General features: G+C 41.1%; 3 protein-coding genes across 4 annotated transcripts; 2 read left to right on the top strand and 1 right to left on the bottom strand.

Moving 5' to 3' along the window:
• Positions 1-68: 68 nt before the first annotated feature.
• On the top strand, positions 69-5,912 carry LOC105894169 (kelch repeat-containing protein). Its single transcript, XM_031585020.2, has 13 exons — positions 69-240; positions 707-868; positions 949-1,030; positions 1,124-1,177; positions 1,683-1,959; positions 2,156-2,287; positions 2,487-2,674; positions 3,144-3,340; positions 3,596-3,687; positions 4,046-4,100; positions 4,484-4,581; positions 5,101-5,195; positions 5,418-5,912. Exons 1-13 carry the CDS (start codon positions 179-181, stop codon positions 5,550-5,552), a joined length of 1,629 nt encoding a protein of 542 aa, XP_031440880.1. The 5' UTR covers positions 69-178; the 3' UTR covers positions 5,553-5,912.
• Positions 5,913-6,242: 330 nt separating this feature from the next.
• dhrs4 (dehydrogenase/reductase (SDR family) member 4) lies at positions 6,243-13,070 on the top strand. Of its 2 annotated transcripts, XM_031585090.2 has the most exons (10): positions 6,243-6,348; positions 6,847-6,965; positions 7,404-7,581; positions 7,709-7,810; positions 8,054-8,124; positions 8,223-8,274; positions 8,603-8,737; positions 8,873-8,928; positions 9,028-9,156; positions 13,051-13,070. In XM_031585090.2, exons 2-9 carry the CDS (start codon positions 6,850-6,852, stop codon positions 9,140-9,142), a joined length of 825 nt encoding a protein of 274 aa, XP_031440950.1. In that variant the 5' UTR covers positions 6,243-6,348; positions 6,847-6,849; the 3' UTR covers positions 9,143-9,156; positions 13,051-13,070. The 2 variants fall into 2 exon arrangements, with proteins under 2 accessions (XP_031440950.1, XP_012676128.2); XM_012820674.3 differs by lacking the exon at positions 13,051-13,070 and having other exon boundaries at positions 9,028-9,648.
• tinf2 (TERF1 (TRF1)-interacting nuclear factor 2) lies at positions 9,736-17,109 on the bottom strand. Its single transcript, XM_012820617.3, has 10 exons — positions 16,841-17,109; positions 14,479-14,681; positions 14,220-14,324; positions 13,865-13,960; positions 13,642-13,752; positions 13,169-13,292; positions 11,115-12,039; positions 10,806-10,852; positions 10,335-10,405; positions 9,736-10,137 (listed from the first exon to the last, which is right to left on the bottom strand). Exons 1-10 carry the CDS (start codon positions 16,854-16,856, stop codon positions 10,015-10,017), a joined length of 1,821 nt encoding a protein of 606 aa, XP_012676071.2. The 5' UTR covers positions 16,857-17,109; the 3' UTR covers positions 9,736-10,014.
• Between the last annotated feature and the right edge of the window lie 1,549 nt (positions 17,110-18,658).

Genomic DNA, 18,658 nt, shown 5'->3' with positions numbered 1-18,658 from the left:
TTGGGTTATGGCGCGCAATTCATAATTGTAAAGTGACAAGCAAACCGCATTAACTACATAGTTAACGTTAGCCAGATATATTAGTTGCGTATTGAAATATCATCGATTTGCCTTTCGTTTCTGGTTTAGTTTGTAATTCTTAGTGCATACTGCACGCCTTTATCGCGGATTACAAAACATGGAAGAACTGAGTGTCTACGCGGTTTTTGGAATGGATGAACCACCCCGTGAAATTCTTGGGTAAGGTTCAGATTGCTTCCCTAACCTGTGTTTTGAACAATATACATCGGTGGAAGTTCTACATTACGGTTGTATGTTTTCATTTACGTTTGTATCTCTGATTGTACCCAAATAGCACCAGCTGACATGCAATAGACAGACGTCCGCATTATAGTGGAGTGCTGCGGCTGAAAGAATTCTAATCAATTTACGCGGCATCTCTTTCAAATGATCAGATAGTTTTCCCCCTTGTGCCAGGGCAAGTTCATTTATAATCCAGGACAGGCACAGACCCTACAATTGTAACGTCACGTTGTTTCAAACTTGCATAACGCAAGTCAACGTTAGTCAGGAATTTGTGCTTGTGCTTACAAGAAGTGCCATATTAATAGTTATTCAGCCATCGGACTTAATATTCAGGGCTTAAAAGTTAATCAGCAATAAATTGTGAAGATCCATACTAATTAAAAGTCTTTTGTCTTTTTAGTCCGACAGAACCCGGCCATAAAACCATTGCAATACCTGCATTCGTGCAACAGGTGGTGCTGTTCACCAAGGGGATCTGGGGAAAACACTCCAGTGTCACTGTTGAAATAAGTGATGCAAAGCCAAATCCTGTAATTTATGGCAAACTGACCCCTAAGAATAAGTAAGTTTTTTTTTCTGTTTAATATGGTTTAAAAGCATGATATCTCACCTGTCAAGCCTAATTGGATGATTCTTTTAAAGGTCTCTTTGTTGGGAGCACGGGGAAGATGGCATCTGGTCCAGTGGGGCTACACTCTCTGTTAAACTTGACAATGAACTGATGGTCAGTGTGATGAAGGCATACTTTTGACATACATTTTTTTTAAACTGTTGTGGAATATGTTGACATCTCAAATAACATGCACTGTTTGTGTAGACTACGGGTGATCTGCTGATATCAGACCTGACCAAGAAAGAGTTTACACCAGAGGTAATGTATTTGAAGGTGACACAGGTCATTGTGTGTTTATCTCTGTATTCATTTGTTTACACATGCGTATGGTCTATTAAGAGCCTTTCAAGGAATATGCTTCATACTTGTCCCTACAGTGTACAGTAGGGGTGGGAATCTCTTGGCATCTCACGATTCGATTCCGATTCAGAGGTCAACGATTCGATTCTAAACCGATTATCGATTCTAAAACGATTATCAATTCTAAAACGATTATCGATGCATGTCGATTTTTAAAACATTTGAGTTTGAGTCTCAAATCACTTCCTACTTTGTGTTTGATAATTAAAGAAAATCAACAGATGAATTACCTTCTCTATTTTTTTATTAGAGAAAAAGCTTTTCCTTGTCACAATTATGACTTTCAATGAACAATGCAATAATCGATGCAGCTTGCATTTCAACACAAAATGGATGTGTAAAAAAAAAAAAAAAAATTTATAAAAAAATCAATTATGAACTTTTCTGAATCCCCCACCCCCAGTGTGCAGTGGCCCCACTGGTCATGCGAGAGGCCCCTGGGAAGAGGAAAAGAGGAGCACTAGAGCAGGAACAGGAAACTGCAGATCAGGAGAACATGTGCCCTAACAGCCAAGCCTCTGAGAAAACAACTCCGAACAGAAGGGGCCGAAACGTCCCCCGCGGTAGCCAGACGCGCCTCTTCCCCCAAAAGGACGAACAGCCGCCCGCTCAGGCCAGCACCCGCGCTCCCCCAAATCCTAAGCCCAGGGGCAGACCGGCCAAAACTCCACCCCAATCAGGTGGGCTTTTAGTGCACCATTTTGTACCTTGGAGTTTCTGTAAACCTGTCAACTGCCATGAGTATGTTGATTGAGTTCATTATTTTAAAGTGTGTAATATTTAACATATTCAGATTTAGAAATATGCACTGTTATAGTACAAAATTGTAAAGCAGTATTGTAGTTCAGGTTGATGACATGTTTGTTCTCTGTGCAGCCCCACTGGATCGTCCCTCAGGCCGATGGGGTCAGAGTCTCTGCCCCATTGATCCTCAAACAGCCATTCTGATTGGTGGACAAGGTGCAAAGATGCAGTTCTGCAAGGATCCTATGTGGAAGCTCTGTACAGGTGAACTCGCCTCTTTGATTGTCTCACCTATTTATTCGTGTTTTTAATAAAAAAAAATCCCTCTATCTAAATATGATGTAAATTTTTAACATTGTCTTTTGCTATGGTCCTGTACGTAATGCATAAACTCTGAGATTTTGAAGCTAAACTGCAGTGCTGTGCTAGCAAACTTATCTGGCATTATGGTGGTCTTCTCCAGAGGACTCGTCCTGGGTGCCCGCTGAAACACTAGCCGAAGGCCCCACGCCTGAAGCCAGGATTGGTCACTCTGCGACCTACGACCCCGAATCCAAGCGGATCTTCATCTTCGGGGGCTCCAAGAGCAAGAAGTGGTTCAACGACGTGCACATCCTGGACACCCAGAGCTGGCGCTGGAGCACGGTGGAGGTAGGAGACGCCAGGTCTAGCAGATCACGATGCATTAAATGGCACTAAAATTGTACTTCTCTACCATTTCTTATAGAGATGATTGTTCAACAAGGATGATGTTCAACCAACAATGCATTTTAGCTGTGGTTGGGAAATGTCAGTACCACTAAGCAGTGTAAATGAACCGCTTCATTAGCACAGTTAGGATGAACTCAAATAACTTGAACAACTATTATGCTAGTGCTACTATGCTCAGAAGTCCTTTCCATAAACATGGAGTATTGTTGTACCATTACACTTATTAAAGGGACAAAATGGTCTGCATACTTTACTTGAGAACGGAAAGAATAAAATGCAAACTCTACATATCATGTTGAGTACTTAACAAAGTAACATTTGTCTTACTTTAACTCTTTTATAGTAAATACTTGTTTTCCTCAGTATGCATCATCACAAAGAAGTAATGAACTCCATGACTTTCTCCCAGGCTCAGGGCAAGGTGCCCCCGCTGGCCTACCACAGCTGCAGCTTGTTCAGAGGGGAGCTCTTTGTCTTCGGCGGGGTGTTCCCTCGCCCCCACCCTCAGCCCGATGGCTGCAGCGACTCCATCTATATTTTCAACCCTGAGATGGCCATCTGGTACCAGCCCATAGTGAACGGAGACAAGCCTGCACCTCGGTCAGGGTAAGTTGGCACAGACGGTGATGCTCATACAGGCACGGTAATTCTGTGGTAGTTCTGATTATTTCTGTAAGGCAAAAGCACTGATGAATATAGACATTCCTGCAAGATGTCAGTTGCGAGAGGTTGGTTCAATAGAGGCAACATACAATGCTTAAAAGTTATGAGGAATTCATTTTGTATGTCTTTAGAAAAGGGGATCGTTAGAAAAAAGGTATATTAATGATTGGAGTCTCATCTCATGCCAAATCTCCACAGACACTCTGCTTGCGTGGTTCAAGGGAAGATTTTCATCTTTGGTGGATGGGACACGCCTGTGTGTTTCAATGACATGTACATGTTGGACCTGGGTAAGACTGTTTTCTTGAAAAATGTAAACCCATTTTACTTTCCTATTCTTTTCTTCACTCAGGCCTTCACTAAATGTACAACTTTACAGAATTTCTATCATGGAATTGAAGCTTATTTTCATTGGATTCTCCTTAGGCTAGTGTCACTTGGGTTGTATTGTGGCTCACTTGCACATCTGTCAAATGAATGACTAAATAATTAGTTATAAATGTAGCATCTTGGCAGGCATATTTGCAGTGCAGATTAAATGACAGAATAGTTGTGCCGAGTAACACTGGAGGACACGGTGCTGTTGGCGTGTCTTGATGTTATCTACTGCCAATTTAAATAAAACTTCTGTTTTGCCCAATATATCAGGCTTGATGGAGTTTTCTGCTGTGAAGACAAGTGGAAAGCCCCCTTCTCCAAGAAGGTAAAACGGCGTTCCTTTTCTCGTTATCCCTATTACCTATTATCCTGGCTGTAAAGGGCTATCCCTGTGGCTACTGATTCCTATACTATAATATATATGATATAATGAATGCTATGAAAAATGCTCCAACCGAAAGGGGGTTGTTTTGCATGTAGTCATTCCTGTTATGCTTAGCTCTACTTGAATAAAAGCGTCTGCGACCTTTACCTATAATTGGGTAACAAAATTAGGAAGTCTTGAGCAAAAACTCTCGTCCGACACTTATAACTGGACCTCAAGCAGCCTGGTTAGGCACACTTGCTGTGCATGTGCGGATCTCTTCAAGTAAACTATGTCAATGACTCTTGTTTGACCATGTGACCTTTGACCCTGCTGTGTCCCAGCTGGCATGGCTGCACTCTTCTCTCAGAGTCGCGGTTCGTGGTGCACGGAGGCTACAACGGCAACAATGCCCTCAGCGACTCCTTCATCTTCAATACAGGTAAGAGATTGGGCTTTGACAAAGTCTTTCTAATACAGGGCAGGACTTTCAGTTAACAATACGCCATGTTTAGCATTGTGGATTCCCTTCATGATTCTTCATTAATGTCTCCCTTATATGTCTCTGGTATTGAAAAACACAGGGATGGAAAGTTAGTCTGATCTTTCAACTCTTTTAAGTTCATGGACTACATCCAAATATTCTGCACAGTGATGATGATGATGATGAAGCTGTCTCGACTAGGGTACTGAAAAACCACCCTTGACCACAAATGGTCAACTTTCTAGCCCACATAAGCTAACTAGCTAACTCTAGGTCAGGGTTGTTTGTAGAACACTGTGGCACAGTAGGGATGACTGGATAGGGTCTTCTATGGAGCGGTCACTTTAGCATTTAGATCCAGCCTGTGAACTTCCAAGTGACCAGAGCCAGTGCGGTCTCACATCCAGCCCTCTGGAAGTCTTCATGTGTCATGTTTACAGTGAAGTGTGCTAAGTTGGAGGTGTGTTTGTTTTGCAGAGACCAGCTGCTGGACCACTGTGGTTCACCCCCAGCTAACTTCAGTCCCACGCGCTGGACATTCCATTTTCACAATGACCACAGCAGACTCACAGGTATAGTCTTCCTAGTCTCATTTATTTTAACTGTTCATCACTAAATTGATTAAAAAAAGTATTTTCTTGCAGTTGTTAAATATAAACAGTAAATTCTATGGATGATAATAATAATACTAATAATATTGATTAAAAATGTCAGGTCCCTCATAGGTTAGTTTGGATTTGTTTAATCTTTTTGAGTATATTCTCTTTCTTAAGGTGTCTGTGTTTCTTTTACAGAGCTCCATGGATGAGGAGCAGATTCAAGATTCAGATGGGAGTCCCAAAACATTGTTCATTTTTGGAGGGGGGGACAATGAAGGGAGTTTCTTCTCTGACCTTTTGACCCTTTCAGTGGAAGAGCTGGAGGATTAAACTGGTGTCCTGGGGAATAGTGTACAAAATGATGAGGATTACATTGTGGCCTACTGTATATATTTACGTATTATAATTACGAATTGGATATAATTCCTGTTATGTTGGTACTTTTCCTCTAGTAGTAAATATCAGACGATCCTCTAAATTACACAGAATTATTGTATCTCCATCTCAGGTGAAGAGTCAAATGTGTCAGTTTATAAATGCTTTATTTTGTACTACATAGCTATATATTTGTTTTGTTTATTCTATCTTATTCCTTACATAGTGGTTTAAGACAACTTTACAGTTTGAATGTTTTTTTTTTTTTTTTTTAATCCTTTGGAATGCTTCTGTATATATTTTATCCCATGATTTTACAAAAAAAGTGTGTTTTAAATAAATGTGGTGTGCAACCTTTGTGCTGTGTCATTTCACTGTGTCATTTCACTGTGTGTATTCCAGGTCTGTCTGCCAGGGGACATGGGTAGAATACAAAATTATTATAGAAATGAGCTGCATTGTCTACCCAATTCATTTTTTCATAGATGAATAAATTGGCATACATAGTAGGACTTGAAATCCAATTTTTGTCAAAATATTTTACCTCTGCCTAATGTAGATGTTACTGAACAATGGTTGCTATTAGTGACTTTTATTCTGACAACTTACAAAAAGGTCCAGACTATTTGCGGTTGTTGTGTTGAGTCTATGCGCAGATGTTAAAGGTTGACTCCGCCTTCCTTAAAAGTTAGGGTGCAAAACCGAATCTCAACCCTGTAAACGGTAACCGGGCTTGCCAGTCTAGAAAGAGGTGAACATTTATAACCTACGTTCTTTAACAAAGGCGATCATGATTTACATGTATGACTAAGTGAAGAAATTCAGTCCGCTGTTGTGTTCGCGTATGTGACTTGCACAAAAACTGTTATGTTGGTGCCTGGGTTAGTCATTCATTTATAGTAAAGCCACAAGCTAAGGCTAGCTAAGAGATATCTAGCGAGGTTTTTTTTTTTTTCAGGGATAGTTTTAGTTTTCTCGGAAGTTTGTAGCGTTCTACTCTAGATATATATGCTACAACACAAATTTAACATTACGCGTTCGTGACCTAACCTATAAGTTTTCACATTGCAATCACGTCTCGTAACTACCTACACAAGTATCCTGCTGTCACCTTTGCCCAACTAAGCGCTGATACGTCTGCTGTTTACCACCAATCAATCATAAAAGCTTGAACTTGGGCAATAATATCCCACGTTGGTAAACTATGTTATTTGTCACCCTTTGAAACTTTCTGTTTGCTTGTCTGCAGGGTATGCTAAGGTCTGTGACTAAGTGCCTGCTGACGAATCCTGTCAGTGTCTGTCGAAGAACAATGTCACACAGCAGCTTAGTAGGAAAAACTGCCATAGTAACTGCATCCACAGATGGGTATAAATGTTATTGACATTGATCGTTTAGTAATCCTGTTTATTCTACTCATAAGTATAACATAACCCACTACGGTTCATCAGATAGGTTTGAGTCAACTATAATCAGTGACATACACATATGCATTATATTTTTATTTGGTGAATTGGGAGGCTTCTTTAACGATTGGTTAATCAATTAATGATTGGACCATTGCATACAAAACACACAGTAACTCGGTTTAATTTAATATTATACTTTGATCTTTTGCACCTGATTTGATTGAGAGATCTGTAATAATCCATTTAAATGGGGCAGAATGTGTATTTGGCTTAAGTATTGTTTAGTCTGCCTAATTAAAAGAAGAAAAATGTGCCGTTTCATGATGTATGTTTTGTAGGATCGGAGTGTGTAAAACTAGAGGTCCATTCTCAACACACCTCTTGTCTTTCCCATCAGAATCGGTCTGGCTGCAGCTGAGGCCTTGGGTCAGAGGGGAGCCCATGTCGTGGTGAGCAGCCGTCGCCAGGACAACGTAGACAAGGCGGTGTCTCTGCTGCTTAGTAAGAACATCCAGGTTACTGGCACCACATGTAATGTTGGCAAGAGCGAAGATAGAGAGAAGCTGGTGCAAATGGTGAGGCTTCATCACGGTCTAAACTGGCATAAGAACACAGGGTAGAATTTGAAATAAACATCCTTTACAACAAACCTTTATAACTGCTATACAATAGGATGCAAGATGTTGTGTTTCTCTTGTTAAGACAGTGGAGAAATGTGGGGGCATCGACATCTTGGTCTCCAACGCAGCCGTCAACCCATTTTTTGGAAATATCATGGACTCAACAGAGGAAGTCTGGGATAAGGTATACATGACCCTCCACTGACTGATCTAGGCCTGGTTCTAAGCATGTTATCTACGCACGCCTTCTACACCCACATTCATCCTCAGTATATTGAATGCATCATTTATTGGTTACCATGTGAAAGGCTCTCTTGAGTATTACTGTGAATCGATCTGAAAAGGAAAACATAATTTACCTGGAGTTGTGGGAATAGTGCTATGAAGTGTAATGTTTGTCTTTTAATGCTTAATTGTCTTTTAATAGATCCTGGGTGTAAATGTGAAAGCTGCTTTCCTGCTGACCAAACTAGTGGTGCCCCACATGGAGAAAAGAGGGTGAGAATGTGGGGAAATGGAGCATGACAGTGGAGTGGTGTACTCTTAAATTGATGCTATTTTCATCCCTTTCTGTTATTGGTTCACCACATTCATAGGGGAGGATCTGTTGTTTTCGTGTCATCTGTTGCCGCGTACCAGCCAATGCAGGCAAGTGTATTCTGATTTCATTTTTAGGAACCAAGAACTTAATACTGTCATTCTAATTGGATTAGAACAACCCTTACATTACTTCTTCACTCAGTCTCATCACCCATCAATGTCTGGGGCAAAAAAAACCTGCAATCTAAATGTGTATGGTGTCCATAACTACACTTTAAGGGTAAATGGGAAATTAGTTAAAACAAATGAGAACATGCTATGTGGTGTGTTTTCCTGTCGGTGCAGAGGGTAAAGGTTATCTTCCTTGAGCATTACCTTTAGGGGAGACCAGATCTATTGTTAATCCATTTAAACTTCTTAACTATGTTTTTGTCAGGCTCTGGGCCCATACAGTGTGAGTAAGACGGCCTTGCTGGGCTTAACACGGGCGTTGGCGCCTGAACTGGCACACAGCAACATCCGGGTCAACTGCGTGGCACCTGGCGTCATCAAGACGCGCTTCAGCTCTGCGGTAAGGATTCTAGTAGTGTTGCCAGGCAACCTCCCTCACAGTCGCTGGTCATGTTGACTAGTGCCTACCTAAACATGTATATATCAGTCACTAAAGCATTTGCAACCCATCTTCCCACCTTGACATTTGTTCCAGTTGTGGCAGAATGAAGACATTGTGGATGAATTCAAAAAGCAGCTGGCCATTAAAAGGTAAATTACTAAAAACTCCTTAACGATCGGACGTTCTCCCTTTTCAAAAGCAATATTGTGATAGTACCATGTGACTGCCTGCCTGTTCTGTACCTCCAGGATTGGCGAGCCAGCGGAAATTGGTGGAGTCATCGCCTTCCTCTGTTCAGACGACGCCTCCTATATCACAGGAGAAACCATAATGGCCACTGGAGGGATGAGCTGTAGACTCTAAGTGTGTGTGTGTGTGTGTGTGTGTGGGCGGGCTAGAGAGGTGGAAAAACCAGCTCAAATGACATCACTCTGGTCAGTGTATCCAGCATCACCTTCTGTAGTAGGGTGTAGCTTCATGCTACCAAGGCTGTGGTCTAAATAACAGACTTGGGATGTTGAATGTTGCCTTGTCAGTGGTGACCACTCCACGTGGACATGGAGCCACCGAAAAATGAATCACAAGAACTTGAATGAAACATTTCAGGGATGTTTTTGAACTCTTTGTGGATGATTACTTTTAATTTCCGAGTATGAACTTATAACATTTTCAATCAACCTTCTGTCCATCCTCCAAATCCATCCTCCTCACAGATGTCAAAGTTGATTAATAAACAGTTTTTCTTGTTTTGTTGCACTTGAAGTAAGGTAAATGCTCTAATTTACTAAGTATGCAGCAGGCACAACGTACTCCTTCACTTTAACTTCAATACAGTGTTCATTAAAATAAGTCTACTTCCTGTTGTAGATGATAAGATAAGGGCCAAAGTGATTTATTTTGTTTGTGTGTGTGTGTGTGTGTGTGTATGAACAATGCAATGCTTAAAAAAAAGAACATTTAAATAATGAATTTATTTATTCAGATTAATATATTAAAAAATGAAGGTAGCTTAGAAATTGGAGGTCAAATTAAAAGTAGTAACAAGGAATATACTATTAAATAAAGCACCAATAACCAAGTTTAGTAGCATATATACAAGTAAAAACAAACAGGCAGCCATCGCTTCTTAGTCAGATCCAGCTCTCTGGGTTAATGCTGATTACTGACATGATTATTTGAGTGCTTCCTGGACAAGCAAGATGTCTTACTGCAGAAGAAGCCATTACTGTACATAATCACTGCCTTTGCCCTGTGCCGGGAGACAGCAGGTCCCGTCGACCCACACCTGGTTTCAGGTACTCCTCCAGCGTCGGCACGAAGGTGTTGTGCTTGGTCCTGTAGTAGCCCTTCAGAAAGTTCTGGAAATAAGAGAAGAAGCTCACTACTCCACAATATCAGATCGCTGCACTTTATGTCAGCAAATTACATAGAGCCATGAAGGCAAGATGTAAACTAAGCATTCATTAATGCATTTGAATTACTGTACTGTTCCAATTCACTGAGATACTGTATAAACTAACAATTACATTTGCGCCATGTACTGAATATTCATTACCTTGAAATGGTTTGGGGATTCATCCTCTGAATCGGCAACCATCTCCTCTCCGGATTCAGCAGGTGGCTTACCTGGGAGAGGGGAGGAAGGTCTCGAGTTGAGGAGATTGATGGGCCAGTGGAAGACATTATTTTCATCCGGATTCCATGTCCTTCTACAGGACATATACCTTGTTTCTGTATTTAGTTGCAACTCATACTGAACTGTTGTGACTTTGACAGTTCTAAACCTCACAGACTCACAGGTGTTCTAAGAAAACCTGCTGGGTAGATCTCCAACAAATGGACTGGGGAGCCCTGCTTTACATGCTACTGAAAAAACAACCAAATATGCAACCTGAACAAAGGGGAAGCTTTAGATTGAAAAATTCTTGTAGCTCAAACGGTAAAGATTACCATGGTCAAAAGCACTCCTACTAATTTGAGACCTTACTCTTGAATAAAGTTGCTTCAAATAAAAATGGATTGTCACCTGGGCTATTTGTCCTTTGGGAAATAATTTGGGGTCCTTCAATGTTCCTAAGGATTACAAAACAATCAGTTTATTGACATATTTTATAATCACTTCACACACACATACATACACTACATAAATTACATTAAAAGGCTTTCATAAAAAGAGGTCATCGAACCACACAGATTTATCCTCACCAGTGTTAATCTGTGAAATTATCTATAATCTGTGACATTATAGATAATCCCCAACATGAAAACCCAAAGCAGGATTTGAAAATACTACGTGATCAGTCAAAGCCATACAATGAGACCCCTTCAGCCTTACTCTTTGTTTTCTGAGCTCAGCCATGTCTTTGCTGGGGAGGGTAGGCAGTCGCTTCTCTTCCTCTTCCTCACAGTCCCACCTGCTATCGTCTCTGTGGAAAGACTCTTTCTGGGTTCCGACGCGGCTGCAGGACGTCGATTTAAGAGCGCCTGAACGGCAGGACACGACAGGTTTAGCCGCTGGATGGTGACCCTGAGCTGGCGTTTCGAACAGGAGCTCAGTGCAGAGGACGAGTTGTTCCGTTTCTGCGAGATGTCAGTGACACCACTGCCTCTCCATTCGAGCAGCTCAGACACATCCAGGTGACGGACAACCACCCTTGGCTGGCGTTTCAAACAGGAGCCCACTAGAGAGGTCCAGTCCTCCCTTACCCGTGGCTTCACACCAGTGAAAGTGCCATCTTTCGCCACGTTCTCCTGACGTTCCATTTTCCCTGTGCCGCCCTTTGCATCCCGATCACGCTCATCTCCTTTATGTGCTCTTGGCCTTCCTCTCTTGCTGGATACCCTAGCCTCTTCCTTGTCAAGGACTCCGATTGGTTCATTCTCCCTCCTGGCACCTTCCTCCTCTTCCGCGGTAGCCTTCGCATGCTTTGAACAAGTTTTCTGTCTGATTTTGGTGAAGACTTGGGTCGATGTGGCAGGTTCCGCATCACAGTGTGAGGTGACCTCAGGCTGACAGCTTTTCTCTTGCAGCTGGGCACCGGTCACAGCTAATTGGGTATCCTTTAGCGATATGGAGCCAATCACGGGGTCGATGGGTGACCGGGTTCGCCTCAGTCGTCGCTGATTGGACTTTTGCGGTGACATATCTGAAGCTGTGGTCTTCGCAGAGATTTGGTCCGATCCAGGCTGATGAGTCCGGCCAGAGGGAGGGAGGGACAGGGAGGAGAGGATGTTGTCCCCTGTGGTGGGAGGTATGGATACTACCAACAAGAAGAGAAGAGGTGAGGGAAAAGAAGGAGAGAGAAATATCAAATGTTAGTAAAGTAAAAGACAGGTTCAGAGTCAAATATGAATCACTATTTAAAAGGAATGTCATTTAAAAATCAATATACTGTATATATAGATTATTGATCGGCACATTATTTAAAAAAAAAAAAAGTTTTTCAGGCATCGATTTATTCAAACATTTAAATTAGACACATTAGTATGTGTGCTTTCCAATTCACTCAGTTGGCCTTCCATTTAATTATAAAAAAAAATATATTATAGATTGATTGTAAAAGGTGCTAAATAGATAAGGCGCTGAAGGTTTTTCCTCCAATCAAGCTAGAAAGCCTACCAATAAACAAGAAGCTTATTAACACGATATATGCGATATGAGACAATGTTTATGTGATGCAGCCCGCATCAGTTGACATGTCGGAGCCAGTAACATCATCATGTGTTGTTAACTGTTAAAATGACTGTTCAAATTTTACGTTGGCTTATGATAACGTCTTTTTAACATTTAACATAAGCAGCGGCTACTGATATATCTAGGCTACACAAAACATCTCTCATGGGAATGTGTATGAATAAACTATCTTATTTTCATCCATATGCCTACTTTTATGATTTGATGAAAATGATTAGCTTAATAATTATGCTATGTAATAAATATGATGAATCTCTATCTAGTGGTGCTTCCTTATGACACTGAAAATCGGTAACCTTCACAGCTTTTGTGATACATAATTCATTGTAGCAAAGACACCTATACATGTAAAAAATTCTATATATATTGATATTCACCGGAAACATTTTCTGATTATCGATGAAAAAGACATCAATCCCAAGCCTACTTTTTTTATTATATTCATTATTTAAACGTTTAAATGTAATATGACTTTATCTCAACACAGCCATATCCATACCCTGGCTTCTGGGTCAGACTAAACATCCTGCATATTGGGGAAGCAGTAGTAGACAGTGGGGTTGAGCCAGTATTGGAGTGTGTGTGTGTGTGTGTGTGTGTGTGTGTGTGTGTGTGTGTGTGTGTGTGTGTGTGTGTGTGTGTGTGTGTGTGTGTGTGTGTGTGTGTGTGTGAGCACAAGGCACATCTGCACCTACCTCCTGAGCCAAGGTGGCCGAGGCAAATCTCATGCTGCAACAGTTTTCTGAGAAGCTGAGGCGGGGTAGACGACTTTGCACACTCATCCAAGAAAGCAGGGGCATTCCCGAGCCACAACACGGTCTGCACACACAACAGAGAGCAACCTTTGAGACAGACAGTTAACACGGGCGTATAGGGTGACCAAACAAAAAGGCCCTTTAACAGAAAGAAAAAAAAATACAACTAAAGAAAACACACTACACATAGATTGTTACATATATCAATCAAAATTTGCCTTGTATATGATTTTAATGCTTTCTTATTATGGAATAATGGCATTCCACAAATGTGTGTTATGCTGTAAAGGGATACACTTCACCTACAGATTATTTTTGCCCAAGTAAATGATTCCCTGAAATGTAAGTGATGCTCTCTCTCCACTACAAATGATGAATGTAGCGTATAAACATATGCCGAGCATGCATCATACCTGTGCCAAATCTGGAATTGGTAATAGTTGGTCTAGTCTGGTCAAAAACTCCCACATCAGTTTCTCCAGGGCCTTGTCATATTGTGGGCCATACTGTTCTGGAAAGTCTTCCTAAAAATGCAAGAAGGGAGTACAAGAAATAAAATAAAAATGTGTTGGCACGTGATAGAGGGAAATAAAAGATATTAATTATTTCTACAGCAGAGACCGCTTGTAGTCCCACCTGGAAAAAGATGTCTCGCTCTTCAGGGTCATCAAGGATGGTCTGGACTAAGTTCTGGAAATTGCTTACGGTCATTTCAACCTTCAAATCCTTTCTCTAAAAGAAGGCACAAACAAAAATCTTATCGTCATGAACTTAAATCCTTTGCCTTTAGCTTATAGATGAACACAGATAAATGGACATTAAAACACTACAGACTTTTCAGTTTCAGTCAGACAGACATCATCATTTCATCCTTGTACTACATGATACACCTTCAACTGCCACTTTGTTTGGTTAAATTAACAAATCAAAGCTATTTTGTAATTGCAGTGCACACCAAAGGAAGATGCTGCAACCAAAGCCAGTAACTCACCGGCCTGTTAGGCGAAGACTGGACCAGGGCTGGTATCCTATCTAGATGTGTGAGGATGGCTGTGGGGTCCGGGGCTTCAGGGCCCCGACACAACTCCAAAATCAACTGGAGACATCAAGAAAATATTTTAGTCGGACAACCTCTAGCAGCCTATCAAGGGGTGCAATCATACTATGACATGGTAATCCTACAGTGATTATAAAAACTCATATTCTTGGCACATGCCGAAAACACACACTCACTATACTCAGGGACTTACCCGAGACCTCAGGCCAAGTGCGAGTTTAACATAGTGTCTGTAGTCCAGCAGCCCAGGAACACTCTCAGAGATAGAGGTTATGAACTCCTCCAGCCTCCCATACTGGGTCACATCCCGCTGCAACATCACCTTCCACATTGCTGCCGACATCAGACGCAAAGGAGGGGCCAGAAGGCAAAGGGAGTGGATGGGTACAACTGAGCCTATGAAAAGAGGGGCACATTCATCAGGCAGCTGTATACATTTACATTTAGTCATTTAGCAGACGCTTTTATCCAAAGCGACTTACATATGTGCGACTTACAATGTATACACACTTTACATTTACACTGATGGCACACTGCACATCAGGAGCAATTAGGGGTTCAGTGTCTTGCTCAAGGACGCTTCGACAGGGAATCGAACTAGCAATATATAATGTATAGGTGCACCCCCAAGGGATGCAATGAAACACCACTGTCCACGTTGCACTGCTCCACCCCGACGGTATCAGTCAACTTCAACAAAGCATCTAACGCGAATGAAAATTCACTCTCGCTTTTTATGTGATAGCCATTTTAAACTAATTATCAAACATAACCCTGTATAGGATGACACAACTGTGGTGATTCAATATTTGCCACCACTTAGCGTCTCACTGATGCCGCTTTGTTGGTTCAGATGGGTCTGAACCGAGACAGTGGCTAACAAATGTCGCTAGCAAAGTTACTAACCTTCAGTGGCGTTTCTACGTTAGGGGCAGGTGGGGCACTGCCCCACCAGATCCAGATGACGCTGTTGTGCAAAAAGCTCAATACATTCGTACTTCGCGGCAAAATATATATATTTATGCAAAGTAGCGTGAATATGTGTGTGAATAAACTTGACTCACAAGCATTATAGTCTTGTTTTGTAATTTGATTCGTATGTTTTTCTGTCTGTGCTTGCTCTGTGAAATGCTGCTCCCCGCTGTCCCTCCCTTTCCGGGGGGGCAACAGCCCACGCTGCCCCACCGTTACCATGGAAACACCAATACGCCTGAACCACACAGGCCAAAGTTAACATTGAGCGGTGGGGCACTTTCAGATGTGCCCCACGAAATCTGCCTGGCAACTAGACTGGAATAATGCGAAAACCGCGAGACCTGTACCCCGTGACTAAGAAAAAACAAACATACAGTCAGATCAATGCCAGTAATGGCACTGCTATTTAGCTATCGCTAGATTCCGACTATTTTGGAAGTGTTTTTTAATTCATACAATGAATAACGTAGATTATTTGTTGAGGGTGCAATTTTGTACATTGCCGCTGGAAGAAAAATTAGAAATCAAAACGTTTGGGACCACACAGACCAGACGACTTGATCCTGCTGTAGCCTGGTCAGAAAGCAACTCGAACTTTCAAGACGGAATGGTATGACAGAAAGACATGGCTAACAGCTAGCACATCAAAAGGAGCACTGTTCTGTTTCCCATGCCTTATTTTTGGAATTGGTACTAATGCAGACTCCGTTCGGACAAGGGATGGATTCAAAGACCTGAAGCATCTGGCAGAAAGAACAGTGAAACACGAAAGCTGTAAACCCCATAATCAATTGCGCCCTGCAATTGGGACTATTGGGGCAGGTAAACATCATGGCACAGCTAGATAGTGCATATCAGCGGAACATTTTAGAGCACAACAAACAGACGGAGGAGAATCGTTATGTACTGGGGAGGCTGATATCGTGCATAAAGCTCAGTGGGAAGTGCAAACTTTGAGACGATGTGCGAGGGCGACACCAGGCTGCAAAGACACTATGATTCTGTGAGTCCATTTTTTTTTTGGAGCTGATGGATGTATCAATGCAATCTGCAAGAACAAAGTTTCGTTCATTTAGCAGCATGTTTTGTTGCTGTTATTTGTTTCAGTTGTGCCTTTTGCTTCATATTGTATGCCACACGTGTGCCACAAGCTTAATAAATTATGCAAGTTATTTGAGCTATGTGTGTCTAATCTTTTTACTTTGTTGCAATCATTTTACTTATAATGCTGTATTATAGGCAACATCTCTGTGTCGCGCGGAAGCTTGTGAAATGTATTTGAAATAGGATTTCTGCTCCCTGCTGGCACTCAAAATGCAGCCCATAGCATATCTTACTGGTCTATATAGGCCTACTGCTTATAATAATCAGCTACCTCTATTTTTGTGACGGTGACATAACGTCATACAAAATTGCCCCACCAGAAATTCCAGGCTAAAATCGCCACTGCTAACCTTGTATAAACGTGACGTGAATGTCACGCTTTTCTACCCCACAAAGCAAATAATGCAAATAAATGTGCTAAGGATATTTATGTAATACAAATAAATCTGCAAACGAAGAAAATGTAGATAACTTACCCTCTAGATCCATCATCGGTCACGGAATGTTTCTGTACCCTAACACAAACACTAGTTACCAAGCTAATATGAGCCGAAAAATAGAATACCATTAGCTCAATCGCTTACAGTTATAGGTTCTAGAACTTGTCCATTTGTTTATCAACAACTTTTCCGATTCCAAGGGGAACCGAGAGCGTTACTAACTTCGTTTATTTGAGCGCTAGAAATGAAAACAAGCCCAAATATACCGGGAAACATTAGTTCCGGTCAGTTGGACTTCCGGCTGATATTTTCACTTTTTCAAGATAAAAGTCTGTACTTCATTGCTTACACCATAGACGTATATATGTCTATGCTTTACACTGCAACCTTCGTGTCTCCATATGTAGATGCACAACGTCAAGTCAACCCCTTCGTCATTTAACCTAGTAGCTATACGGTCCGAAGGGCATATGAGGAATATAATGTCTGCTATACAATTATTTTTGCATGTTCTCCCCGTGTTCACAAGGCAAGGCAATTGTATTTGTATAGCACAATTCATACACCGTGGTCATTCAAAGTGCTTCACATACATGCACAACAATGTGCTTCACATAAAAAAATAAATAAAAAAAAAGCAAAAGGTCAGTGCATGATCATAAAAACAGTAAATTATAGAAAATAAAAGCATGAGAACATTAAGGCATAAAAATAGTAAAATATAGGAAATAAAAGCATAAAAAGAATAATAACAATCACTACTCTATTAGAGTAAGCAATAATACTTCAAAGGAACTGTTCATGGCCAGTTAGCAGAAGGCATCTGATAAAAGTTTGGTCTTTAGTCTAGATTTAAAACTGAAAGTAGTTGGAGCGTTTTTAATGTCTTCTGGAAGTTGGTTCCAGAGGTGAACCGCATAGTGGCTGAGTGCTGCTTCACCCTGTTTAGTTTGGACAGTGGGTTTTACTAATAGAAATTTATGCTGCGATCTGAGAGATTTGAGAGGTACATACTGCTGAAACATGTCAGATAGATACTTTGGCCCTATCCCATTAAGTGACTTGAAAACAAGCAGTAGTGCTTTAAAGTCAATCCTGTAACTTACTGGGAGCCAGTGCAGGTATTTCAGTATAGGGGTTATGTGGTCAGTTCTTTTTGTTTTTGTAAGAATTCTGGCTGCTGCATTTTGTATCATTTGAAGCTGTTTAAGGTTTTTTTTTGGGAAGGCCTGTGAACAGCCCATTGCAGTAATCAACCCTACTGGAGATAAAGGCATGAATTAGTTTTTCCAAGTTTGGCAATGTTTTTGAGATGGTAGAACGCAGATTTAGTAATTGCTTTCATGTGGCTGTTAAAATTTAGATCACTGTCTAAGAGGACACCAAGATTTCTCACAGTATCCTTTGCTTTAAGTCCTTTTTTGTTAAGAAGGGTGGCAATCTTACATCTTTCCTCCTTTTTACCAAAAACTATTACTTCAGTTTTGTCTTTGTTTAGCTGGAGAAAGTTCTGAGACATCCAGTGGTTAATTTGCTTAATACAATCACAAAGAGATTCAAGGGGACCATAGTCATTAGGTGTCAAAGTTAAGTAAATTTGGGTGTCATCGGCATAGTTATGATAGGGTATGATGACAAGGGGTTTCCTCCACCAACAGAAAAACATGCAAAAGAACAGAACACATGTCCATCCCTGACCGAAGATGGACAGTTCACTACACTTGGTCCCCGGGCGCTGTCAATTATTATATATAAAAGTATTTTAAGGTGTGTGCTGCAATAATTTGTATCACACACGTATAATCAAGAATGTTGTCGTGACTCTTCAGCATATTTGACTGTGAAAGTATATGA

Source organism: Clupea harengus, chromosome 18, assembly GCF_900700415.2.
Source record: "Clupea harengus chromosome 18, Ch_v2.0.2, whole genome shotgun sequence".
Classification (NCBI taxonomy): Eukaryota; Metazoa; Chordata; class Actinopteri; order Clupeiformes; family Clupeidae; genus Clupea; species Clupea harengus.
Note: the sequence above shows the minus strand (reverse complement) of the source record. Positions and strands in the feature narration are given on the sequence as shown.